Source organism: Alosa pseudoharengus, unplaced genomic scaffold, assembly GCF_046254945.1.
Source record: "Alosa pseudoharengus isolate Yale_2024_CS ecotype anadromous, Long Island Sound unplaced genomic scaffold, YU_APseudo_1.1 YU_APseudo_1.1_scf_13, whole genome shotgun sequence".
NCBI classification, from domain to species: Eukaryota; Metazoa; Chordata; class Actinopteri; order Clupeiformes; family Clupeidae; genus Alosa; species Alosa pseudoharengus.
Window position 1 is genome coordinate 11,271,536 of NW_027468598.1, and position 26,595 is coordinate 11,298,130.

General features: G+C 46.9%; 1 protein-coding gene across 7 annotated transcripts in view; it reads right to left on the minus strand.

Annotated features, from left to right (window-relative positions):
- Positions 1-4,677: 4,677 nt before the first annotated feature.
- Positions 4,678-26,595, minus strand: part of myo18ab (myosin XVIIIA b) — a 113,777-nt gene continuing 91,859 nt past the window's right edge. For 4 of the 7 annotated variants that reach the window (XM_076282117.1, XM_076282116.1, XM_076282120.1 and 1 more), the window contains 10 exons: positions 26,331-26,444; positions 23,480-23,596; positions 21,854-21,937; positions 19,382-19,519; positions 16,518-16,703; positions 16,012-16,151; positions 15,180-15,224; positions 11,085-11,207; positions 8,441-9,935; positions 7,067-7,201 (listed from right to left, as the gene is read on the minus strand). In XM_076282117.1, coding sequence (XP_076138232.1) covers positions 8,456-9,935; positions 11,085-11,207; positions 15,180-15,224; positions 16,012-16,151; positions 16,518-16,703; positions 19,382-19,519; positions 21,854-21,937; positions 23,480-23,596; positions 26,331-26,444 — 2,427 coding nt within the window. In that variant the 3' untranslated portion in view covers positions 7,067-7,201; positions 8,441-8,455. Of the gene's footprint in view, positions 7,202-8,440; positions 9,936-11,084; positions 11,208-15,179; positions 15,225-16,011; positions 16,152-16,517; positions 16,704-19,381; positions 19,520-21,853; positions 21,938-23,479; positions 23,597-26,330; positions 26,445-26,595 lie in introns of all 7 variants that reach the window. The other 3 variants (XM_076282122.1, XM_076282119.1, XM_076282123.1) reach the window with 3 other exon arrangements.

A 26,595-nucleotide genomic window follows, 5' to 3' on the forward strand; every position in this document is an offset into this window, starting at 1 on the left:
AATATACACAGAAGACTCCCCAGACCAATGTTCAATCTTAAAAGATTGAGCTTGGTCTGGTAATAGCCAGACTAGCTTGTTCAGCCTGTTGCAAAACATTCACTTAGATGTATTGCAATAATGAATATAGATTTTGATCGCTTGACAAAAAAGCCGTCACAAGACAACATAGGCTTCGCACGAGAAGACAGTAAAGGCTATAGAGATGTAAAACTTACTTACTGTAGGCTATACTACTGTGAGTAGAATTGGTGGCGCAACAGGTAAGCCTGGGTGTTTATTGCTGCTGGCTTGCAGTTTTAGGAACATATCCCAATATATAGTCGTTAATGCTGATATTGTTGATAAAGGCCACTTTGCCAATGTGCGGACGACAAAATGGTGGTACCAGGATCATGATTTCACATGAACAACTTCTAACTCACCACAAGTCTTCTGTTCTAAGAGCTTGACATTTGACAATCTCCCATCATGCCTCTGCAGCTGTCTCCGGCCATTCCTCAAACAGTGGGCAGGGACGCGGATGTGGCCACTCAGACAGTAGGGTATACTCAGAGGTCGCTAGCAGCCAGTGGCGTGAGTCGGACAAGAACAAGAGAGGCTGTCAGGCAGGGAGCGCCTAGGGAAGCCGGGGCGAGGAGAGGCAAGGCGAAGCGCGTCTCCGGCAGCAGGCATTTGGAAGTGTAATGAGCCTGGTGGCTCTGTTGCCGGGAGAGAGAGAGCCAAAGGCATCAAATTTTACAGCCCCTGCTTGTCACCTTGTCTCCAGGGGAGAGAGAGACAACGCTCCTCTTGCCTCCACCCTCGCTCTCCCCCCTCTCTGATCCTCCCCAGCCTCCTCCAGGAAGGCCGGCCAGACACACAGCACTGTCACCACCACCACCCTGCTGAAAACCGAACTCATGTGCACAGTCCACCCGCGCATATTATATCTCCCTTTTGATCAGGAGACATTACAATTCCAACGGTGTCAGTCAACCAGCGCGTGGCGGCGTTGAAGTGGGAAGCAGTGGGTGGAGGCCAGGCTGGGAGGAGAGGGTTCTGTTTGGCAGCCAGGGGAGAACTGACTGTGTGTAGCGAGATGGAAGGAAGGGGAAGCGTGTATTCACTCGGGTGCCATTTTGTGATGAGACTGCACTGCAGCTCACTTACCGTACACACACCTCACTGCAGTATATAGGAGGAGAGTTTATGACAAACTTTAGCAGGGTTATGAGAGTCCACCCAGTTCCTTGGAGAGTCTGATATTTTTGAACACTGTGTATGCTGTTGGAAATCCCGGGAGGAACATAGTAGACATTTCTGCAGTTTATTTTTTTTTTATATGGTTGCTGGCAGTGATATTTAGTTCTGCTACGCATGGTTGTTATGGGATGGGACTGTGGGGTTTCTCTATGAAATGTATTGCTCACAAAGAAAAATACTTTCTGAAACTGGGCTCAGTTGTTCAGTGGCTCCCTCTGAACAGTTCCCTCCTGTCTGGTTCATGTTTTGTATGGTCTTCAGTAGTCAGCCATCCCCTGGTGAAGATGCTCACTGTTGCTCCTCCTTCTCTTCCCTTGACCTCTGACCTGAGGCACAACATGTTGAGGCAGTCCTAATGGAGCTCCTGACCCTGGACACCCCATCTTCCGCAGGACCACAGACTGCGACACACTCGGTTTGCATCCTTCCACGCAGATGGAGCTTCTGCTTTGCCCATATGCAGCCATCTCTGTGTGGGGTGGACGGTCTGGCCACGATCTTGTGCCTCTGTGTTGCCTACTGTCGATATGCTCTCATGCAAGGGCTTCTGGATCTGTGTATGTGTGTGTGTGTGTGTGTGCATGCAGTAGAGTCCTGGCAGGGTCAAACCACACAACATGTGACGTGATGCGCCCAGGCAGATGGCAGCTCAGGGGTTCTGAGGACTACAGATTTCTCCCCCACCGCGTACAACTGTGCCTCTGCCTCTTCCAGCATCCCACGGGGACACTGTGATTTAACAGAATTAACCAGTCAGACACAACGTAAACAAATGTCTGTGAAAAAAAATATCTAAATCACAATGCTTCTAGAGTTTCTAAAAACTTTGTGATCATCAGTACATTTCATAATGAATTTGTTTTCAATAGACAAAGCCTTTGGCATCCAAACAGTGCTTAATAAATGAATTGTCAGGTGTGGAACAGGGTCGACAAGATCTACCCAATAAATTCATTTTATGTGTCTAGTGACTGTATTAAAATTATATAAACGCATTCAGCCATCACAAAGTCAAAGTCTTAAAGTGTTAAGATCAGTCACATCTTAATTATCAAGCATTCAGAATCCAATTAAGCCTGAAATTACCAATGTAGGGAGTTGAACTGTTTCCCCCCTCAATAACACACACCCCAGTATTTACCAATATCTCCACATCGTCATCTGTTCTGTAACTAACGTAATATGAAATGTGATGCGTCATTGTTTATTTGGTAAATTGATGGGTCTCTCAACAGCAATCAATATTCATTTTGACACAAAATTTAGAGTAATGATAGTCAGCTGTTGTGCTCCTCGCAAATGGTCTTCCTAATGACTGATGAGATGTTTATGACCTATTAATCCAAGCCATTAGGATTGATTAAAGTCATCCAGCACCTATTTGCATTTTAATACATCAACATGGGTCCACTCCTCAAGTTCTCTCTCAGTTTAACATACACAGTCTGTGCAACAGGGGTGCAAAGGTTAATCTCTTGGTAAAAACAACCAAACTTTGACTAGCACTGATTCAGTTTGAAAGAAATATGTACAGTTTAGTAAATGCATAAGCTGAACTCCTTAACCCAAGTTTATTGTCATGAGTGCTAGACTCTTAACAAGTGTAGCACAGTGTTTTATAGCCAGAGGTGACAGGGATGATGAATGCAGCATACAGCATGCTAACGGATTTGTTTGGTATTGGCTCTCTTAAACTTAAAAACACCCATTCTCGCACATAGAAAATAAAGTAAAACAATTATTTTTTTCATTTTTCCTTTGTTGACTATGTCCATTTTCTGCTCTGGTCATGCATAAACCTGCTAATTCAACAATTAGTGGAAAATCATCACTTTGTAAATCAATGATCTTTCTTCATCTCCCTTAATAAACACTTAAAATATATTTAATTTAAAACTTATTAACCTATAAACTTAATTTGTACACTGCAATTCAGTTTTGACACGAAACAGTTTATCAATTTCTTATTTCTACCAGAAAGACTCAGAAAGGTGCAATGAAAGTTAACACGTTTTAATCCATCAAAGGATTTACAAAAGACATAAGCAACAATGGATAGTCTTTGGCATAGGCTCCGTCCTCGGTCCAGGTCACTGAGTGTGCAGAACCTGCAGGAACGAGATGGCTGGTGGTGGTTAGGGAGGGATGATGGGAACATCGAAAAATCGGCACCTGAAAGCAGCAGGCAGGTGCAAAGTCATGTCATTATAAAGACTGATGCAGACTATAGATTGGTCAGAAGTAATGAATGAATGAATGAATGACGTAAAATTGAGTCTTCCTGGCAGAACTTAACGCTTCCATTTCAGTATTCATTATTACTTCCACTTGTACCACAGGCAGTATAAGAAACCCGTCATGCATATATGTTTGTGTATAATGTTCAGCCACTTAATCAGGTTGGCAGTGGAATTTCCGTGATTTTTCCTGGTTGGTTTTAGGCAACAATTCAAAAGAAGCTTCTCTTATTTGATAGCTTCATTGATCAACACTGTAGGGGGCTGTGCCTGAGCCCACAGCCAGACTTTGATAAGCAGTAAATCTTCACTGAAGCACTTCGAATAAAAAAACACTACCTCTAAGATTAAATATTGATCATTTTGTTGAAATCTGTTTCAAGGTTCCTCAAGAACACTATACACAATAGTTAGAGGTACATACTTGTGCCCAAAATCGCAACAGTGTAGAATCTATTCTATACAACTCCACAGTGTAAACAGTGTAAAATAACATTTGTTTTTCAGTGAATGGCTGGAGTTGGTCGTCAGTTGTTCCCAAAACATTTCTTCTGAAAATCATGTGACTAATCATAAACAGAAGAGGCTGACACCCCACTGCTAATGGTTGCCCAGTGAATGTAAAATGTTGAAGAAAAACAAATAGTTTTGGACTTCTATAAGGTCAAGCCTGGAGAGGGAGAGAGAGAGGATTGTGAGTAAAGTCAAGCACTACGCCGATGGGACCAATTTGTGCGTCTGCTGGTTTCGTCTTCACATTTTGGCACTTTTGAAGTGGTAAGACTTGGAACAAAGGGATGCTAAAACATTGCATTTGCCTGAAGTGAAAACCGTAATCATCCAGTTTTTGTAGCCTCTACTAATGGTGTTCACTTGGGCCTGCGATGAGGAAAACCTCTTCCTTTCTTTTTTTCACATTAATGTGTGATTGAAGGGAGTGGGTGGTGTGTGTGCTCGTTTGTTGATGTGTAGTAATGCAAGTAATCCCTCCAAAACAGCATGAAAGCAAATGAAAACACAAACACACACACCCTAATGTATACATTGAGATCATAGTCATAATCATAGTCTAATGCAAAACAGAAAATACTGAAGTCATATTCCTGATTATATTGTGTATATTTACACGATGACATTAAGAAAATGGACATTTCAAAGCAAAAACACAACTGACAAAAATGAGCCAAATGAGACCTTCTAAAACAATCACCATCATTTATTTACAATATATTAAATTGTAATGCAAAATTATTACTTATAACAAGTGGTCATTTGTTCAATAAAGAAAATAAACATGAACTATTTTGGAAGCTAAAATGAATCATACAGATATTTATATATATTTATATTAATGTGTACAGCCAGCAATGTTATGTCTGCATGTCTTTTTTGTGGTTTAATGAGCAAAGTTGATGAAAACCAGAAGATAAAAACACACTCACCTTTCAACTTAATATCAACTGCATAGAAAATAGGATAGTCATAGACTTGTGTGTAAAATACAATCACAATCTCCCTTCAAAAACAAAGTAGCAAATAAAATCCATACACCCACTGCTAGAATCTGTGTAGAAACCATATGCATTTTGGCATGTGCTCAACTCATCGATGCTAGTTCATAAATACTATGGCAACAAGCGAAAGAATACAATATAGGCAACCATAAAATCCAGAGGAGCCTGTTTGTCCAGGTCAAAAGTGCACCTCTTCTCGATGAAAGAGTGTTATAGTCATAGGGTAAGGCCAGAATACTGGGGAGTCTTCTTCAGAGGCTCAAAAGAGGATTTCACAGTACGTGTTCTGTAACAAGTATCCATTTAAACCTGCTCCAATGCCTCGTGAACGAGGCAGTTTCTCGGATCTTCCTCGTCTTGTTTCAAGAGATGTTTCGAGAGCCATTGGTTGTCCAGTATTTTTATACTACTGCAGCAGTGCGGCGAGGAGTTAAGATAGTTAAGGAGATAACCACTACCACACAGCACCGTACCCAATATCAAGTACATTCCCTTTGGAAAGCCACGGATGTCTATGATCAACTAGATTAAGGAAAGCATCAGAACAACAAGAGAAACACAAAACTCGAAGCTGAGCCAGAGACCAACCACAAACACAACTGTGAGTACTTCAGTGAGTTCAATCGAAAGAATAAAACCAGACAAGGCATTTCGTGGGGTGAGTTTAAGGGCCTCAAAAAAGGAGTTTCCATACAGCGAAGGCGGTCGGTTTTTCTTCCTCGCCCCTTGTTTGTTTTTTGTTTTTTTTTTCCTTTTCTTTTTTCTCAAACATACATCAAAACAAAGTTGAGGCGGCAAAACAATAGCGACAGTGCACTTTTCGTTAAACAAACTGCTAGCTCTATAGTCTTACTTTGTCCCTGCCATCAATCAAGTTAAAAAACAAACACCATATCTCTCCCCCTCTCCCTCCTCCTCCTCTCTCTCTTTCCTCTCGAGCGCTATCTGAGAGAGAGGAAAGCTCAGCAGTTCAGCGAGCGCACACGCAGAGAGACACAGCTGGCAGAGGAAACAGCTGCAGGGGAGCTCCGCTTAAATTGGCGGCACTTCTCTTCCCCCTACTCTCCCTCTCTGGGGAGCCAAAGTAAAAAAGCTCCACCTCCGTATATGCACAGGCTCTTACTACAAAAGGCCTTTTCTTGGTACTTCTTTTCTCTCTCTTCCTCTCTGTCTGTCACTCTCTCTCTCTCTCTCTCTCTCACTCTCTCAATGTCTGCTCTCTCTCTTTTTGTATTTTTTCACACTACTTTCAGTTAACTTAACTCTTAATGATGGAGCAAAATAAAAAATAAAAATCGAAGTTTCTGGCTGTCTTGAGTCCTGCTAGGAGTCTTTGGCTCAGTACTGGCTGGGATGCAGGTGAGCAGAAGAGGCCCTTAGGGTGGCCCAGGGACAGGAAGCCAGGCGGAGAGGAGTTATCGAACAGCGCGCACTGGACACAGCACAGAGCCTTCATCATCAGAGGCACTGGGCTTACGAGAAAAGGGCAGCGAGCAGGAAGAAGAAGAGGAGGAGAAGAAGAGGAGGAGAAGAAGTCAAAGGAGAAGGTGGCAAAGCAGCTGAATACAGAGACAGCAGGAAACGGTGGAGAAAAAAATAAAATAAAAATGGACGAAGCTGTGAATCCTCAAGAGTCACATCACTCTAATGCTTTTTAAAGCTCACCACACTATGTACAAGTAAGGAGCTAGTAACAGCAATGTAACTGATAACTAATACGGATAGCAGGGACAGCTCTGTTGTTTCGTCACTGTGTGTTGTGTTGTCCAGTCTGAGTACAGTAGAGTGGTCATTTAGTGGGGTGGAGAGTAAACACAGGATGAGAGTCCTACTGTGCTCCTGTCTCTACTTCATGCTGTTACAAGAGACAGGAGAAGGTTCTGGAACTGGTGTTGGTGAGTATAGTGATGAGGGCCAACACTGAGAGGCAAACAGTCTTTTTTAAATGAGCGAGTATGTGCATCCATGTGAACGTGCGTGTGTGTGTGTGTGTGTGTGTGTGTGTGTGTGTGTGTGTGTGTGAGAAAGAGAGAGTCCGGCTATGCTGTTGTCTCTGAGGCCTTGCCCTCGCTGTCGCTGTCGTTCAGGTAGCTGCGTGTGTATCTGGAGCGGTAGGAGCTTCGGGATGCGCCACCCTCTTCCTTTTCTTCTTCCTCCTCCTCTTCATCAGATCGATCGTAGCAGAAGCGTCTTCGTGAAGGAGGGCTAGAGGAGAGGTGGGAGATGGAGATCAGGGCAGACAGAGGGGGAGGAACAAATACTTCATTATAATAGAGTAAGACCACAACATACACATGCACAGGATACGCTGTGCTTTTACACCACTCAGTTCAGAGTACAATCAATCCACACTTACATCAATACACATGTGATCTAGGAACACCACTCAGTGCTGTTAGACACCCGCCAGACGTGGATCATGCCAGTTAATCACACAAGCACCTCAGAACTCGACACTGAGATATGACATCTTAAATCCGATACTGCTCACGCTCATACTCTTCACCCAATGAACATCGCACTCCACAAAAGGACCCCTGGAGCTACAACAGTCTCAGAGTTTGCCAAGTTTGCACAGCACAGTTCAATCACTGTCAAGACCCCAAACCCCGGCTAAAGTGCAGCATTTCAATGTCTTTCTTTCTAGAGCCTATTATGTGATACCCCATAACCTTATCAAGCTTAATTAACATATAAATTAAATGTTGTTTGCTCTAATTATTGGGGAGCAAACAGATTGGGTCTGATGCAGGCGAGAGCCTCGCTAATGGTTGTGTCTGGGTACAACCCTCGACAAAGAGCAGCTCGGGGTTTCTGAGTTATCTAATCTTTAACCGCCCACACAATGCAAACTGCAGGTTAATTGCTGTTGATTCGGAATCTGAAAAGGCGAGAAAAAAAAAAAGTGTTACTTGCTACTTGTGTAAATCAATGGTCTGGTTTAATTATGTCTGAAATAAAGGCTGTAGGGACCATCTATGGTAGACTAGAGTGCCTGTTCTTTTGGCTGGTGCTTTCGGACAATAAATCACTCAGACGTTTTAGCGATTGCCGTGTCCACGCACACTGATTCAGAGGCCCTATTTATATACATAAAAGCCCAAAATTAATTACCCTAAATGTCTTGTCCAAATTATTGGAGACACCAATTTTGTGTGAAGTTATTATGCACATTCATGCACACAAAAGGGCCGAAGATACCACGAAAGTACCACGGCTGCAAAGCCAAAACAAGAACACAAGAACACAATTTACGGTGCGTCATTCGATTAGTTCACTCCGATGAAATGAGTCTGTGGCAACACTACCTTCACAGGGATGCATTACAATGCTAGACTTTGCTGAGCCTGTGTGGAGCTGTGCATAAAAGGTGCCATTTTTCTACGGTTAGTGTCACTCCATGCTCTCGCGCGCATTACTCATTGCACGCCAGGCAACACCTACTGCCGTCTATTGCCGCTAGTCACTGTCGGGCCGGTACAGGTACTTCATCATCACGTTGTCCACCTTCTTCTTCCTCTTCTTCACGTCCTTCTTGCTGAGAGACGGTGCTTCGTCCCCGAGGCCCTGAGGGTCTTCCTCCTCCGAGCCGGACGCTGGTTTGCTACTGGGGGCCTTCTTAATGCTGTTGGTGCTGCGGTAGGATATAGTGGACGCTCCGGAGCTGGAGTCCGACTCCGAGCTGGAGGAGGATGAGGAGGACGAAGAGGACGAGGAGGCCTTCCTGGACTTCTTCTTGGACTTCTTGGACTTTTTCTTGGAGCTCTTGGAGGAGGAGCGGCGTCCGTCGTCCGAGTCGGAGCTGTCCGAGTTGCTGCTGTGGCTCCTTCGCTTCTTCTTCTTCTTGGACTTGGACTTGCTGCTGCTGCTGCGGCCGCTGCGCGTGCTCATGCTGCTGCTGGACCGCATGAAATCCACGGCGGAGGCCGAACGCCGCAGGTTGCTCTTCCTCCCGCCGGCGTCTTCCTCCGGGTCCTTCTTCCCGCCCGCCTCGGCCTCCGAGTCCTCCAGGCTGGTGCGCTTGAACTTGATGGGCTTGAAGCTGAGCACCTCGTTGATGGCCTTCTCCAGGTCGGGGTCCAGGTAGTTGCGGTGGGTGACGGGCTTGACGTCGGAGGTGTCCGGGGGGCTGCTGTCGGTGGCGCGGGCCTGGGGCGGCATGGAGATGCTGCGGCCACTGGAGAAGGGACTGTAGGCGGAGGAGCGCGCGTCGCTGTACGCTACACTGCGGCTGTCGTCGTCCAGGCCGAACTCACTAAGACGACAGCTGCGGGCCGCTGACATGCGCGAGTCGGCGCGGCTCACGCTGCCGGGGCTGCGGCCGCCTCCGTCCGACCGCCGGCTGGGGGTCGGAGAGACAGGCGAGCGTCCCTCCAGGCGGGACATGCTACGGCGTCGACTCCGGGGGCTGGACCGCCCCACGCTTAGCGTAGACTTGGAGTCATCCTCGTCGTACAGGTCCAGCACGGTGCGGCGGGTGGACGATCGACTCGGGGCCAGCGACGACACCACCGACTCCTTGTCGAACTCGGACCAGCGGCTCTCCAGGCCCTCCCTGGCCCGTCGGCTGGCCTCCGAGTAGGCCTGCGAGATGACCGAGCCGCGGTCGTCCAGGTCGTCCCCGACCTTGGACTTAGACCTCCAGGAGCTCACCGAGTAGGAGTCGTCCTGGCCGTCGGCCGCCTTGCCCTTGCCCTTTCGGAAGGACGACAGCTCCTGGGAGTCCTGGGACTGGTCCTTCAGGGTACTGAAGAGGGAGCCATCGTCCCCTTTGCCCCCGATCGAGTCCTTGATGTTGGAGCGCTTCCTGTAGCTTAGCGAACTCATGACAGACACTGGCCTGCTCTGTTCTACCTCTTTACCTTCTTTCCCACTTTCTTTCCATTCCTTACCCTCTTTCCATTCTTTCCCTTCCTTTGCGTCAACGTTCGCAGCGTATCTAGAGGGAGAGAGAGCGGCATGGCAGGGGAGGGAGACAGCACAGAAAAACACATGATGACACAGGGAGAGAAAGGGACAGAGACAGAGAGAGAGAGAGAGAGAAATGATAGATGAGTTACACAGAGAACTGAAAAGAGAGATAAATGGAAATTAAAAAACAGTAATGAGATAAAAGACTCTTAGGAGGAAGCAAACAAATATAAAACAAAGTGTTGGAAGGGGGGGTGGGGGGTTGGGGTGGGGGTGAACCCAGGTGAAAAAGAGATCAACAAGAGAACAGCAATTTTGGAGGAGTGAATTTAAAATGTCAAAACGGATGAGAAAGATAGATGAAGGTGGTCGAGATTTCAGGGAAGGCAGCAGTTTACAGACAGTTTCCAAGGCTGCTGTGGGGAATGCGAAAACAAAACAAAAAAACACGCTTCAAATCCTTGGGCACATAAAACCTTTTTAGAAGTGACATTCAACCAAAAGGTGGACAAAGTCATCTGTTGCACACAGTGGTGCTTAGCAACATTCTTTTGGAGCCAGGTGCATCTGTCCGACTCTGTGCTGCCTATGTTATATATTATGTATGATATGTATGGTATATGGTATATGTAATATTTAAAACCTTACAAAGCCTCCTGTAATATATCTCCATCCACACCGAGTTGAACAGTGAGGGTGGTGCAGTGGAACGCCGAGAATCTAAAAGCCAAAGTTTTGTGGAAAAAGTTGTGAGAAGCCCAAGTGGGAGAGCTAAATCTTCTTGTAGAGACAAATACAGGGCCATCGAAGTCGACAGCCAGCTGGCAGATCTATTAATCTCAGGCGGAGGGGCGCAGGTAGGCATTCCAGCTGGCTAGCGGGCACGTCAATAAATCTGCCAGGGAGGCAGCGCCCATCTAAAGAAGACCCTGTCATCAGCACCAGCGACAATAGACAGAATAAACTGGAAACATTCAGAGAGGAGGGAGGGAGAGAGAGAGAGAGAGAGAGAGAGAGAGAGAGAGAGGAAATATCCCATTGGAAGTTGATAGTCTATCTGTTACTGCACTATGGAACCGAACCATTTTAAACACAGGGCTAAGGATTTTGATGTGTGTGTGTGTGTGTGTGTGTGTGTGTGGGGGGGGGGGGGGGGTGTTCTGGTGTCATGACTGACCTTGAGCTCTTCAGGCTCCCATCGTCTGACAGGTTCTTGGCGGAGCCCTTGTTTTTAGACAGCCACGACTTCACCCCGTCCACGCGATCGTCCACCTCGGAGTCGGAGCCCGACTCCCCCTCACTGCGTTTGTATGATGAAGAGATCGCCAGAGACAGAGAGAAAGAGGGAAGGAGAGAGGAAATGTGAGAACAGGGGGAGGATAGTCGCTGGCACTGGTGTTAGTGGGGGCCATTCAGGAGCAGCACACAAAAGGGCTTGTTTGGTCTTTTTTCCCCTCTCTCTCTTTTTGTTGTCCTGAGAGAGCACAGACACATGCACTGGCTTGCCGCCGGCCTGTGGAGACCTGTGGCCATTCTCCGCGTTATTGTGCGCAGCGTTATCGCTCAGCCGACTTGCAGTTAGTTGGCACCAGCTTGCTTGGTGCGTCAAGCCCCAAATGGACCTTTGAGCCATTCACCAGACTCAATAGCTACCCCAGAGTAAGGGCACATGGATAAAGGATAAGGGCTTAGCGGTAGAGACGGTAGAAAATAGAAGGGATTTTTTGTCGTCGACCCCCCTCCCCCCCACACACCCACACACACACACCCACCCCCTCAATCCCATGTCTCATTTATCTGTTCGCAGCACCGCTGAATAATGCCGTCGACTCTGATGTAATAATTCGGAGGACAGATTGGGAGTAGAATTGTTTTCGATCTGTGCGGCAGGGTGGGGCAGCCAGTGGGGCGCTGGGAGAACGGAGGCCTGTCAGTGGTCAGAGGAGGATCAAAAGAGGCATGATGCTCCCTGACACCTCAGTGCACCGCTGATGAGAATTACCTCATTGTGTTTTATCTTTACACACGCATGCACGCACACACACACACACACACATACATCGCACACACGCAGACACAAAGACACATACACCGCACATACCTCAAGCCTTTTCAACAGTTCTTCAAAGACTTTCCCCTCAAATGATCTTTAATACCCACAAGGCAGTATATATAATGTCTGTATAATAATCACACGGAAAAAACCTATATATATATATATATATATATAGTTTTTTTCCCTATGATTATCGCTGGCTTTGAATGCAGTCCAAATGCACATTCTCCTGTTTCACTGCGGTGCAATGTTTTTCTTATTCCGGAGTTGCCTGGAGGGGCCTGGAGACCTCTTTGAAACTGCAATTAACTGCTCGCCATGCCCGTGCTATTAGACAGTGTCTCCTGATGCAAATTGCTATTGTGGCATGAGAGCCGGCCTGACGTCTGGCTGCGGCGGCAGCGGCTCATGTCGTCTCGCCTCGCCAACACGGGCGGGTAAACAAAGAGCGCGAGGCCCGGCGAGGATGAGGACGCGGTATTAGCACCTCACACATGAAGTGCCCAGCCGAGTCCCTCGCCGCTATGCCCGCTGTTTTTCTAGGAGATAATGAAAGCGTTGGATTTGTGTTTGCCTGGATTTGCAAGTCAATGCATCTCTCTCTCTCTCTCTCTCTCTCTCTGCCTGCTATTTAAGATTACTTTTATCCCTTTACTCATCAGACACACACTGCTCTGAATTGCTATGATTTACCCTCCAAGAATGTGCCATACGTTTTAGGAAATGTCTTTTGGCAAGTTTCCTAGATAAAATAAGACCACAACAGTATGCTTGGACTCACTGGAAGGGAAACATGATAAATGACCTTGCTAATTATTACATCACTGCCACAGTATCAGTTCTAGGTCAACATTAGGGGCAAGACCAGTGTCCAGATATAATACAATGATCCAGTAACACTTTACAGTAACTTCTTTGCAGAAGTCAAAGAGTAATGGTGGAAATAGAATGGATGATAAACAACGTTTGAGACAATAAAAGCCGGGGAAGGATTGCATGGGCAGTAACAGAAAATTCTAGAATGATTAACGCTCAGGACGTAGCAGCTCCAGCCTGAGCTAGTCTGCTGTGGCTCTGCTCTTAGTGGCTTTGTGACGGTCTCCTCTCCCTCCCGTGGGGCGGCAGGGGTGACTGGCCCTGGTGTGAACGAGCCCGCGGCCCTCTCGGGCAGGCCATCGCCGGCCGCGTCGTGGCCAGCCGGCGCTTTGTAATCAAGCTCTTTACACCAAGTGTCACACACAATTTATGTCCTTGACCGCATACCATTAGTTAAGCCGCGCCAAAGGCCCCGGGGAACAAACAAACAACGGAGAGAGTAGAGGGAGACATTAATTGTCTGTGACAATCTGCCTCCACTGCTTGTACATCTCTGTTACACGCTATTACATTTATCATTAGTGCATATGGATCCCTCCCCCGCTCTATTCCTCCTCGTTTCCCTCCCTCCCTCCCTCTCTGTTTCTCTCCGCCCAGCCACTAGATTCCCCTCGCTTTTAACAGGAGTCGTGTACACGGGCGACACCTTTATCTCATTTCAGTAGCTGTGTACGGATAGCGGAGCTGAGGCTTCTGGGACTTGTCCAGAGCACATGCAGCTGTTCCAGACCCACTCTGCATCCACATCTGCCCCTGGGCTAAGGGTTGCGGGGGAGACAGAAGAGGGGCTGGGGTATACTCAACGCTTTTAAACACCCCCTGCTGTCCTCGGGAGTTTTGTTCATCCTTAACCTATCCCCCCTTCTTTTCCCACTGGGAGCGTTAAATCTTTACATATTGCTTGTTTGGTTCAAATTTAAAGGGCTCCTTGGGCCTTTAGTGCCTTGCCAAGAATAAGCATCAAAACAACAGACCCAACACTGTTATACAGAGGTAAGCTTGAAGTGGACCATCATTAAGATTTCTTCCACCATGAGAGTTTGTGTTTCTATTTATAAAAGCAAAAACAGATTTACAAATGAACCAAACAAAAAAACCCTTTCTCATAGCATTGCACAATGCTGCACTAAAGCTCTTAGTGCAATAATGTTCCGGCGAGCCATTAGCCATTAGATTCCTTTTACAGTACACGGCATAAAGAGGGGACGGAGCGGGCTTGTGGCGGCGGTAGCCTGCAGTTTAACAAGAGGCTTTAAAAATGGAAAATGCAATAAGTGCGCGTGCTACACGCCTAGCATTATTGACATGGGAGTGAGCTGGCCAGCTGCCAGAGGTTAGCGCTGCTGTTGGAGGAGCTTTGGCCAGTCGAGGACGAGAGGTTTCTGTAGGACATTTCATGGTCATCCATTATTTAACTTTGGAGTTTGAATGATTGATGAGGAACATGCCCAACCCCTCCTCCCATCCACCCCCCCACCGTCCCCTCTCCACACCCGACCCCCTCGCCGGAGCACAGCTGGCCAGGGCGTCGCCGCGAGCGTAGCCTCTGCTCGACACGAGGAGCCCACTGAAATATTCAGAAGGGCACGGCAGGAGACCCCGGGTGCTGGTCAAACATGGCCCACTGGTGTCTGACAGCACAGCCAGGGGCATGAGGAGTCTACCTGGGGCGAGGGGAGGGGAGGGGGGCATGGCGGATGGGCAAGAGGGAAGGCCTGCAATACAAGCACTCTTGGTTCAAGCATCTCCTGGGAGAGGGCAGGCGCAGGTCAACACTTACCGGACACTGGATTCTGCCCACAATTGAAAGAGCAAACACATACATGACCCGCAGGGGATACAGCGTGTTTAAAGTACAGCTCATACAGCTCAGTGTGTTAACAGGCCAACAAGTGGATGCTTTGAGGGGAAGAACTGAGCAGGGTGAAGAGCCATCCTTGGCTTTGGGGAGGGGTGGGGGGGATGGCAAAGCAAGTTATTCTCAGTGGCATGCACCAAAAGCATGTGACAACATGCAAAACACACAGAGGACAAATAAATAAAAATCAACAAGGTTGGTGAGAGAATATTAAAATATCACACTCCCAGCTCTGTGATGCAGTATCATTTGGCTGACATGACTTTTTGCTTTAAATGAGGTCAAATGGGAGTCATTTGGGGAGACTTGGAGGTATTTCGTACCTTGTTACTGTGCAAGTTTGAGTAGTGTGCGTAGGCACGGCAAAGGGGGCATGAATTAGTAATCAGACATTTTCAAAGCTCGGTGAATACGGCATCACTTGTCTGGGAGAGGACAAAACTGATTTAAATTAGGACCAAACAGATGCTCTGGTTCCTCACGTTTTGTTCTTTCGTTTCTGATACTTAGTCACCATATCTTGTAAACTGTGGATAGTGGAGGAAGAAATGAAGAAAGGTGACACAAACATAAACAGATGAGTCCAATACAGAACAGAAGGGTCCACAGAAGACAGACAAAGCAAACAAACAAAAGTGAAACTTACATATACAAAAAGAAAGAAAAACAAAAACAAACGATAGATGAACAATGCCTGGAGGCAATAGAGCATGAAAGATGCTAAAAAAAAAATAATAATAAAAAAAACACTGATGCCACTAATACCATCTGCCACCTTAAAAACATAAACAGGAGAACTCAACAGCTTCTGACTGCGAGACCAATCACCTCGCCGTGACTTTGTGTGGAGAAGAGAAGGGAAACAAATGCTGCCTACAGTACATCTCACTACTATTTATTGCCCACTGACATAGGAGAAAGAGACAGCTTGCCTTTGGTGTGCTACTGCCAACAGGCAAGCAAGTAAGTAAGTGAGCCTCAGCAACAATCTCAGGCTATTGAATAAATGTTTGGAGGTAAGGGAGGCTGGATCAGTCTGATCGACATCCTGATTGAGTGAGGTGGATTCTGAAATGCTACAAATTAAGTGGAGCACTGTTCAAGACATGACTTATTTGTTCTTTTCTTCCGCAGAGTTCTCACTTAGACGACTGCCTGCAAAGTCTCTAAGGAAGTTCTTTGGCACACTCTCCTTCTCTCTCTCTCTCTCTCTCTCTCTCTTTCTCTCTCTCTGCTGAGCTCACCTCTAGAGCGGAGCGCTGGGGAATGCAGTGGCTATGGTATAGAGTGGACTGCTAATGGTGAAGAGAATACCTGTTGATGAGGTCCTCGTTGTCGTCGCTCTCCATCTCGTCCTCAATGGCGGCCTGCAGGTCGCCGATCCTTTTGAAGGCCAGCTTCAGATCTGCCTGAAGGCTCTGATTGGCTGCTTCCAAGCTCTCGATGTCCATTTCCTGTTGGGTGCAGGGCAGGGGTTAGAGAACCATTATAGATCCTTACAAGACACCTGCAGGACTGTAAAATGTATGGGCCCGACTAAAGGTTTGCTGCAATGCTGCACCCACAGAGCACCATTCATATTATGAGTTAGCTAAAGATAAAGGTAGCAGGTACTTAGCATGATAGACAAACGGGTATTTAGCAGACCCTTTTATCCAATGACACTTACTAAGACGCACAACGCTCGGGAACCGAACCAGGGTCGATTGAATTCAAAGCTGCAACATTAACCGCTGTTTGAATTGGTCATTTCTCTAGGGCCTTCTCTGACGGAGAGGGTCAGCCAGGCTGATGGCAACTGGCCCTGAGGGAGGACTCACCAGCTCATGCTTCTTGCGACTGGCCTCCGCCTCCTTCTTGGACAGCTCGGCCATCTCCTCCTTGATGTCGCGGATCTGCCGCTGGAAGCGCTTGTTCTGCTCCTTCTCGCGGATCTCGCTGGCGCTACGCTGGTCCCGCTCCTCCGTCAGCTTCTCCACGTTCTCCTTCAGACGCGCCACCAGGCTCTGCGCGTGCGAGAGAGAGGCCAGAGCATGAGACGCGCAAAGGAACACTGTCAGCAGTACGGCGCCCTAGAAGACCCTATTCTTTTGTCTTTGATGTTTATTCCTCATGTAGGAAATTGCTTCAATAGTTCAAAGTTGCATAGAAAACTTTCTTCAAAGTCAGATTCTTTTTTACTGCAAACCAGCCATGGACCCTTAACTATTAAAAAAAAAAAATCACACTATCCTTGCGAAAACTTCCTATCAATGCCAATCAAGCCAGGAATTCTGCACAAACCTGCCAAAACACTGAACAAAGAAAAACTACCTCTTAAAAGTAAGCCTCCACAACACTGTCTCACAACACTGTTAGTATTCACAAAGAGGGCTTTGTTTTTCTCCGCTTCTCTCCACCACTGATCTCCATCAGCATTCAGCCTATGGCTCCAGGGCTAAAGTAAAGTCTTCACTTTACTTCTGTCCTGCTCAGATCCGCTAAGGCTAACGTCTCATTCTAGCACGCCAGTGTCCGCTGGGCTGCTCTAATGCAAGTAGAAGGGGGGCTGTAATCCAGCTCGATTGGGGCCCTTTGTGTTCCTGACAGGGCCGAGGAGAGAGGGGGAGCGAGGGCTGCTGGGTGCTCATCCATACTAGTTGCACTGAGCTACAGCAGCCAGAAAGAATGTGTGTGTGTGTGTGTGTGTGTGTGTGTCTGTGTGTGTGAGAGAGAGTGTGTGTGTGAGAGTGTGTGTGTATGTGTGTGTGTGTGAGTGGGTGAGTGTGTGTGTGTGTGAGTGAGGGAGAGAGAGAGAGAAGACGCATGGCTAGGCATTTCACACTGAGCTTTTTTTTTGTAATTATGCTTCCTATACAATCCTGAATGATATCCTGCATTTTGTCACAGGCGATATGGCAATGTAATCCCAGCGAAATTGAATTCCAAATTACACAACATATGTCAAGAATATGAACGGAACATGTCAGCATATGAAGATGGAAGGTGAGGGAGAAAATAAGAGCTGAACCCCTGATACCTCACTGTCTGCACTTTCATCACCTTCACCTGAACACCTTCATCAAACTGCACACCTGCTGGAACACCTACAGCACCAGAGGAAGTCTAGAGGAAGCCAGTGAAAGTCAGTAAAGTCTGAGGGCCAGATGTACTAACGCGTTTGCGCCCACTTCAGGCGTATTTGTTTCGCAACATGCGTGTAAAATCATTGCGAAGTATGTAAAAAAAGGCCGCAATGATGTAAAAGCGCAAACTGCCTGTCGCGGGAGTTGAACATGGCTAATTGCGTGTTTCGTGTCTTGCATAGGCATTCATGGGAGGATCCAGGGGAAAGTTAGCCTGACGAGCCAGACCCACATTAAAATGTAGGGTCTGGGCACTCACCGTTCGCAGTGCTCAGTCCAAGGGGCGGGATAATCGGTTGTCTTTCAAATTCCCTCTGCACGCAATAGGACAGCGCTGAGTCCCATGCGTTTCCCCACCAGCGGAGCTAGTTGGCTAGTTCAAACTTTTTCCAACTTAAAACAAGCTTAACTTGTGTCATACTGTTGGCCAACAGCAACATCCATCTTTCTTTAGCAGGGAATTCAAGCCAAACCGTTGCAACTCTGCCATCAATCATTATGTTAAGCCCGCCTAACGACTCTATACACGATTTGATTGGCCTGATAGAAGTTTAATTTTTCGAGCTCACAAGCCAACGGAGAGTTGCTAGACTAGCCCTGGAAGCAAATGTAATTTGCTGCCGCTAGGGTGCGTCTAGATTTCTAGGCTAGGGGAAAGTGGGAGTTTAGCGTAAAAAGATGGGAGGGGAAGCGTAAAGAGTGCTTAATTATGTATTCCGCGGCATGTACAAAGATTGCTCCTGAAAGCGCACGTCTATTCTGTGCCTAAATACTTCCGCCTTGTAAAAGAAGGTGTTAATCCAAATTGCAGTTCAATGCGTCAACAAGAGAACCTTTCAAAGACAACAGAATCGCTATTTAGAGCACCAGTTTTGTAAGTATTTGTACTATCAAAAGCAACCTTAACTTTCGTTGGCCTTTTGAATGTCTTACTTTCACTTTCACATCATTCACTTAAACTTTCCTACTTGCTAGATTTGACCAATTTTCCATAACCTACGTGCACAAGTACTTTGAGTAAAACTACTGATCTTCATTATCTCCCTGCTTGTTGACATCTTATCATGTATGGTATAATTTCATGATCGCTGAACGTTTGATTCTTTTTAATGTTGTCATCAGTTAAATTCATTCAACTGCGCTTGTATAGGCTCTCCCTCAGTTGTGGAAGTTCGTAAATTACGTTTATGGGCGGAGAAAGGCAGAGAAAGGCGCAGTTCACACTAGTTGGATAAATACGACGGAAACTTGGGTCTGAAAGCGTTCGCAATCTGCAGTTTGTCCATGACGCTGATAATGCTATGTTCGCAAATGTACGTACATCTGGCCCTGAGAGTCTGAAAAGAGAGTTTTGAAGAGAGTCTGAAAATGTAACACATCATGAAAATTTGAAGAGTCTGAAAATTGAACATATCGTTTATCAATGGTGGTGGTCCCATTAGGGTCTGCTGGTGGGAGTATACATGCCTACACAGTGCATGTACAGTAGGCTGACCCCAGGACCCCTGAGCTGTTGGAGTTGACCCCCCCGCCTCCACCCACCGCAGCCAGACTCTCACCTCCAGGCGCTTGACCTGCGTCTTCTCGAACTCCAGCTTGGTCTCGATCTCGCGGATCTTGGCCTCCTGCCGACTGACCATCGACTTCTCCACCATGGACTGCTCCTGGAACTCCAGCTGGCTCTGCAGCGACTGGAGCTGAGGAGGAGAGGAGCGGCAAGAGGGGGTGGGTGGGTGAGCGCTATGCTGGTGCACAAACACTCAATACACAGTGACCCTGACCCTCATGCAAGACCAACACACATACAGTACAGGAACCAACACATAACTAAGTGAACACACACACACACACAAACACACGCACACACACACGCCGAAAACAGACCGAATCAAGAAGAGACATACGCATGCACGCACGCACGCACACACACACGCACGCACACACACACAGATATACTGTACACAGAATTAAGTCTCAACATGCACATCTTCTACCCTGGAAACTCCAGAGTTCTCGCAAGAGCGCAATTTGAATTGTCTCTGCGAGACACTCGGGGGGGAGCCAATCACATCGGTGTATCTGATATAGGCGGGACTGAGGCGAGCTAAACAGATGACAGTCATAGTGTTATCCAATTGCGGCGAAGTCCGGAATCAGTCAGTAAACGTTGGTCGTATTGTGTTATCCAATTGCGTGCAGTGAGATTTTGAAATGCATGCTTGGTGTCGCCCCTCGAGTTGGGCCGTTTCGTGGCCAGACCCTTAATCTTTCTAGATTACCAGGGTCTGGAATCTCCAGGCTACACATCTAAGACCTACACACACACATCCACATCATAATTATTCCCAATGACTCCCTGTGAAGAGTGAGTAGTGCTCCCCTGTGGCACCCTCTTGTCTTCAGTGAGAGATGAAAGAAATCCCCCCATCTTCTTTATGAGCGTGAGAGAGAGAGCGAGAGAGAGAGTGCGAGAGAGAGGGAGAGAGAGAGAGAGAGAGAGGGCACAGCCTCAGACTCTTAAATCCACTCCACTTCATCTTGCCCCGAACGCTTCTCCGCATCAAAATGGCTCTCCACTGACGGTTCTGAACAAGGTATGTCCGAGGACATCGCGCCGGCATCTTATAGCACCACTCCGGGTGCGGTGGCAGCATCCCAACAGCACTCTGCCATTTCTCTGTCTCCCCATTTCACACTTTGCAAAAGACGGTTCGGAAGTGTTTGGTGTGAAAGAATGGTGCCCTCAATGTTGACTTTGGGAGAGCTTTAGGGGACTATTTATTTTCAAAAACAGCATGCAGTGAAAGGCATGTCATTTGGATTTAGACTGCAAACCAGACTGGTTATTATATTCCTCCAGTGTGAGGTTTATTTAAGGCAGTTATTGGAGCAGTTGGCAACAAAACAAATGCCCCCACTCCTCAGAAATGTGCTTGCTTGCTGTTTGCGATCTGACCTGCGGCCTGCTATTGGTGAGCAGTGTACTATAAAAGCCTCACACACAGACTCCAACAAGGGCCCTGCAGCGCGGGCAAAAGCTAGTCTTACAAAGTGGTCCAGATTAGCTGCTAGTGGTGGCTGAGGGTTGGATAAGTGCTGAAACGCTCCGATGGCTCAGACGGCTATCGGTGGATTGGCACACTTTGCCATCAACGAGGGTGAGGGGAGGAGAACACAACCCAGATGGAGGAAATAAAGAGAAATCTTAAGTCTGCCTCCGACTGCTCCTCTCCACTCTGGTAACCTGCAGGCAAAGCCATCAAAACTGCCACATGTACTGCACCAGGAGCAGTTCACAGCAGGCTAGAACAGTGGTTCTTAAACTGGGGGTCGCAAAAATATTTGGAGGACATTTTTCTAAAGACATTTTTCTAAAGGTTTTTAGTCAAACGCTGCCATTGACATAATGCCTTTGGTGTTGACATAGCCTACCTATGAGAGAAGACATTTTCCGCCTCTGCTTCTAATGCTCATCTCGCAACATTTCAAAACCAAATTCCGCCAATTAGAGAGAAGGGGGTCGCGAGACTTGGCCCATGTTTTTTGGGGGAGGTCGCCAGACAAAAAGTTTAAGAACCACTAGTCTAGAATATGAACACCAACTACAGTATAATATGCTAGTTGTAATGTACTGTATAAACTGTAATGCTCCACGAAAGGGCAAGGACACAGATGGACGGAGAGGACACTGTACAGGGTCAGTAAGCCCAGTGAAGACTCTGGGATCATTATGCTATCCAATGCACCATGGAGACTGAGAGAGTCTCCCGTATTATGCTACCTCCATGCATCAGTGGTCACTGACACTTCTAAGTCCGACAGTCTAAAGCCCCATTCTGGCCACAAGTGACTAGAGAGACAGTGCAATGTTGATGTACTTTTGAGTTGAAAAGTGACGAGTGAATCGCTCTATATGTGAATTGGACTTTCTTTTTCCTTGACATTTTTGACCACAACAAGTAATGGGAGTGAAGTATTGCCATAATAACCCCAGCTGCTGGTTTGGGTGACCACGCGGGTGCTGGTCTTACCTTCTCCTGGACGTCCTGCTTCTCCTTCAGGGCCTCCTCCAGTTGGGCCTGCAGGTCCGTGATCTGGGCCAGGTGCTGAGAGGACTAACACACAACAGGACACAACTCAACGTCACCACACACACAAAATCACAACAGGACACAGCAGCTTTACCACACAATTATATGGGGAAAAAACTTTTTTTTTTTTTTTAAATGGTATATCACCATATGTAACATGCATCAGACATGATTGATGAAGGGCTAGGGCCCGAAACGCTACACGTGGATATATACCTTTAAAAAAACGCTAAGGTGAAGATTCTGGTGTGCGGACTCATCGTTCTTATCTTTGCATCTGCTTTTCTGTCCAACACCTAGTATTTATCGTTTTTGGATGTGCGTGCTGTATCTTTGAACTCTCTTGCAAAGATTTCATATTCTACCTTAAGGTTAACGACTTTACGATGGAAACAAATTATAGCAATGTGTTACAACTTTGAAGGTGTCAATTGATGTACAGTACATGGACAAAAGCTGACTGTGTGCCAAAAGCTAAAGCTAACGTCAAGGTCATGCTGGGTTGGTTAAGAGCTCTCATATGTAATTGTATATGGGGCTGTGCCTTTTCAGGATGTCATGAAAAGACCAAAAAGCAATGATAAGTGTGCAGTGTGAGTGTGACTTATGTGCTGCGATCTAGCATCTGTTCTGTACCAAACCAATCAATCGATCTCATCTTCCCAGAGGAAAGGGCTGTTCTACATTAGGGGAGATATTTTCATTAAGTCTCAGTGCAAGCCCATCACTCAACACTCTGTCACTGTCAAAGCTCACTTTGGAGCCTCAATTTATGTGCGATGACAATCAACACAAACACACGCGCACACGCGCACACACACATACACACGCATACACACACGCACGCACACACACACACGCACACACACACACACACACACACAGATTTCACAAATACTTTCAATGACACCTTCAAACTCGTGTGAACAAATCCCCCTTTATAAAGAGAGGCATTTTAGAGAGTGAGAGAGAGAGAGAAAGAAACAGAGAGAGAGAAAGAGGAGGAGAGAGAAGAGAGGGTGGGGGCAGAGACAGAGAAAGACAAAGGAGAGACAGAAAGAAAGAGAAATGGGAGCTATTCCAAAGACCACTTCAAAAATTAAATCCTCCGTTCCAAAAATAGTGCCGGCCCGTCTGGGTCGTTCCTTTTGCGTGAGAACAATGTCAAGCTGGGCTTGTTGAGCCTGATAAAAGCTGACCTCTGGGAGAGTGAAAATGGAGTCACAAGAGAGAGAGAGAGAGAGAGAGAGAGAGAGAGAGAGAGAGAGAGAGAGACGCTCTACAAATTTAAGTCAAGGAAATGAACCTGTAAAATGTTAAATGTAAATAAAAAAATAGAAGGAGAGATGAAGGATAGATGAAGAGGTAAAAACAAATAAACAAATGTTTCACAGAAGAAAGACAGACAGAGGAAGGGGAAGAAAAAAGGGACTGTGCAGGCAGCTCAGTATGTGCGCATTCGCTAAGCAAAGACAGGTAGAAGAAGTGAAGCACACTGTGTGTGTGTGTGTGTCTGTGTTTGTGTGTGTGTGTTTGTGTGTGTGTGTGTGTTTGTGTGTGGTTCACCTGTGCCACGGCGGCCTTGTGCTTCTTCATGAGGTCGTTGAGGTCCTCCTGGTCCTCCTCCATGCGAGACTGCAGGTCGTTCTTCTCCCGCTGCACACGACTCAACTGCTCCTCCAGCTACAGACAGACCGACAGACAGACAGACAGACAGACAGACAGACAGAGAGAGAGAGAGAGAGAGAGAGAGAGAGAGAGAGAGAGAGAGAGACAGAAGGAGTTAGATAGGCAGCAGAGAGAAGGGAGGAAGAGAGAGAACAAGGGGACGTGAAGAGGAGGAAGAGAGAGGGACCAACGTTAGAATGAACAGCACAGGAGAGAGGGAAAGGAGAGAGCCAAACAGCACACAGACACACAACAGAAGATGGCAGAGATCGAACGAAACTTTGAGGAGGAACGAATCACGGCATTGTAGAAGACGGGGACAGAATTCAGTTTGAGGGGAACACAAAAAAAAGAGATGCATTTATGGATAAATGGCTGTCCTCCCGGGTAGAATTCAATCGATTTCTTTCCCTTGTTCATTCTCTTTCCTCTGCTCTGTATCTCTCACCCCATTTCTCCTTCCCTTCATTCTCTCTCTCTCTCCCTCAAAGACATTCCCTCTCTTTCACCCTCTCTCTCTCTCTCTCTCTCTCTCACACACACGTTCTCTGTCTCCCTCGTTCCCAAAGACTTAAGTCACTGTGGCCCTCCCACACCTAATCCCTGTGATTAGCATTTGCCAAGCAGCCGAAGCACAATGGAAAATTACCCCGGTGCGCTAGCATCCTGTTTCCCCCTGCCGTCTTCTTGGGGGGCTATCAGAGGTGTAGCACTCTACTTCAATAATTACCTCGACAATACCGAGAAACGGGCGTCTCAGAAGAGCCAGCGCGCTTTATTAAGAGACCGAGGAGAAGAAAAAACTAAATATCAGAAGAGAAGAAGTGAGCTAATGAGACCATTAGCATGTGACATGGGGAAATGAAATGTCCTCCACACACACCGACCGTCATGGTGACATCCATCTTATTAACGTGCTGGATACACACAGCAGGACGCGTATAATGGACCAGATCCGTTGCTTTTTGCCACCAAAATGGAGTCCGCCGGACAAGGCCGTGTGATTTATGGAAGGAGACGCAGGTTCATTAGTTTGTCTAAGCGTTTAATTCCGTTGGTCATTACTGCTTATTAGCAGTTTCAAAACAAACATTTTCGATTCTGAAGAGATAGTTTGTTTTTGTCCTGACTGGTGTAAGTGTTCAGATGTAACCGTCATCAGCGATAGAACTCAATAAGAGGCTTCAGCCCTCAGTCTGTGACCAAACACACAATAGCGTGCTTACAGCACTGTGTGCGTAGATAACAATTTCAAGGTGTCAGAGGAAAGATGGTATCCACGATTAGAAAGAAAAGAGGAGCTGTCAAAAGAAACCCAAAAGAAAACAAACACACGTTTACACAAACACAAACACACACACACACACTCACAGACACACACACACCAAAAAGCAATTACAGGGGGACCTCGCTCACTGCAGACAAAACGATGGGGAGACACAGTAGTCCTTCCTCCCCTCCTCTCCTCTCATCAGCTATAAATACACTGCTGAAGCCATAATGCTTCAGTCAAACACACTCTCACTGTCTACACAACACCATCAAACAGCCCACAAACAAACTGTACCTTTGCACTTCCATCCCAAAAACAACCACCTCCTGCCCCATCATTCCTTTTTCTCGCACACTTACTCCCTATTTTCCCGTTCCTCAAGTGACACTGCAATCAGCCACTGCCTACATTGTTGGAGAACTTCAAAAAAGAAGAGGCCATTTGCCTCAGAGTTATTTAATCAATAAAGTGAATTAGAATGGAGCGGTTGTAGCACGTGGGCCCGGCATGCACGTCAATAGAGACACTTTGCAGCGCGGAGCTCGAAAATTAGCACTCAAAATTCAATCGGATTTCATTGTCAAATGTAATATTCTTGCCTATTCTCTGGCCCTCTGGCACGGCTCTTCCACGTTCTCTCCAACATTAACGCATCAGCTATCTTTTCTCCCACAGCTGTATGCAATGTGGATGGGGGGGGGGGGGGTTGAGGGGACCAGAGCTGTATACAAATTTACACGTTTGAATTCGATATGCAAATCTATGGTGTGTGCCGGTTGTCAGAGAGATTTCAGCGTCACAGAAGTGGGAAATGCGACAAACAAAAAGTGGCAGAGCAGAAACGGCATTCTGACACACACACACACACGCATGCATGCACACACATGCACACACACACACACACACACGCATGCATGCGCACACACACACACACACACACGTACATAGTCTGCTTGCAATCTCTCCACCCATCCATCCATCTCTCACTCTTTCCAACCTGATATCTGAAATACTATTCCTCTCTGCACAAACCTAATTACTTCATTCCACCCCAACACCCCCACCCCCATTCATTTTCCTGCATCTCTGATAATATTCAGCCAGTTACAGCGTTATTAAACTGTAATGCATTTGAAGGTGATACGTCTTGTTCAAATTAGAGATGGATTCGGAAACATGCCATTACGGGCGGAAATCATTTCTCCTTGTCACCAGTCAATAATTGAAATGGCAGTGTGGCAGTGCATGATGCAAACTAGGAGCAGAGGAGTCACGGTAACCGGGGCGATGATGGTGGAATTGCCTCACTCTCAGTAGCGCCTTGGTAACCGGTGGACAAAAACTGGGGGTCACAACAGACCCAAGCTAAAAACAATGGCCACCATTTTGAGGCTGCTGACTCAGTGTAACGCCTCGGACTCTGCGACTTCATGACTGGTGCAATGTGGTGAGGGGACAGCGCAGCAGGTCACTTACGGCGAGCTTGGTTTTGGAGATATCATCCATCTGGACGTGCAGGTCTTCGATCTCCACCTCCATAGCCTTGCGGGCTTTGACTGCGGCGGCGCCCGTGAACTCCGACTCCTCCAGCTGTCACATGCAGAAAACAGGCAGTGAATCAGGGGCAAGTGGGAAACAGACTCTCTCCGCTGTAAAAAAACCTCTCCACTGCAGAGCTGCACGGTGACTCAGAGGAGAGTCAAGAATGCAGAACCACACAATGGAAAAATACTATCTCAAA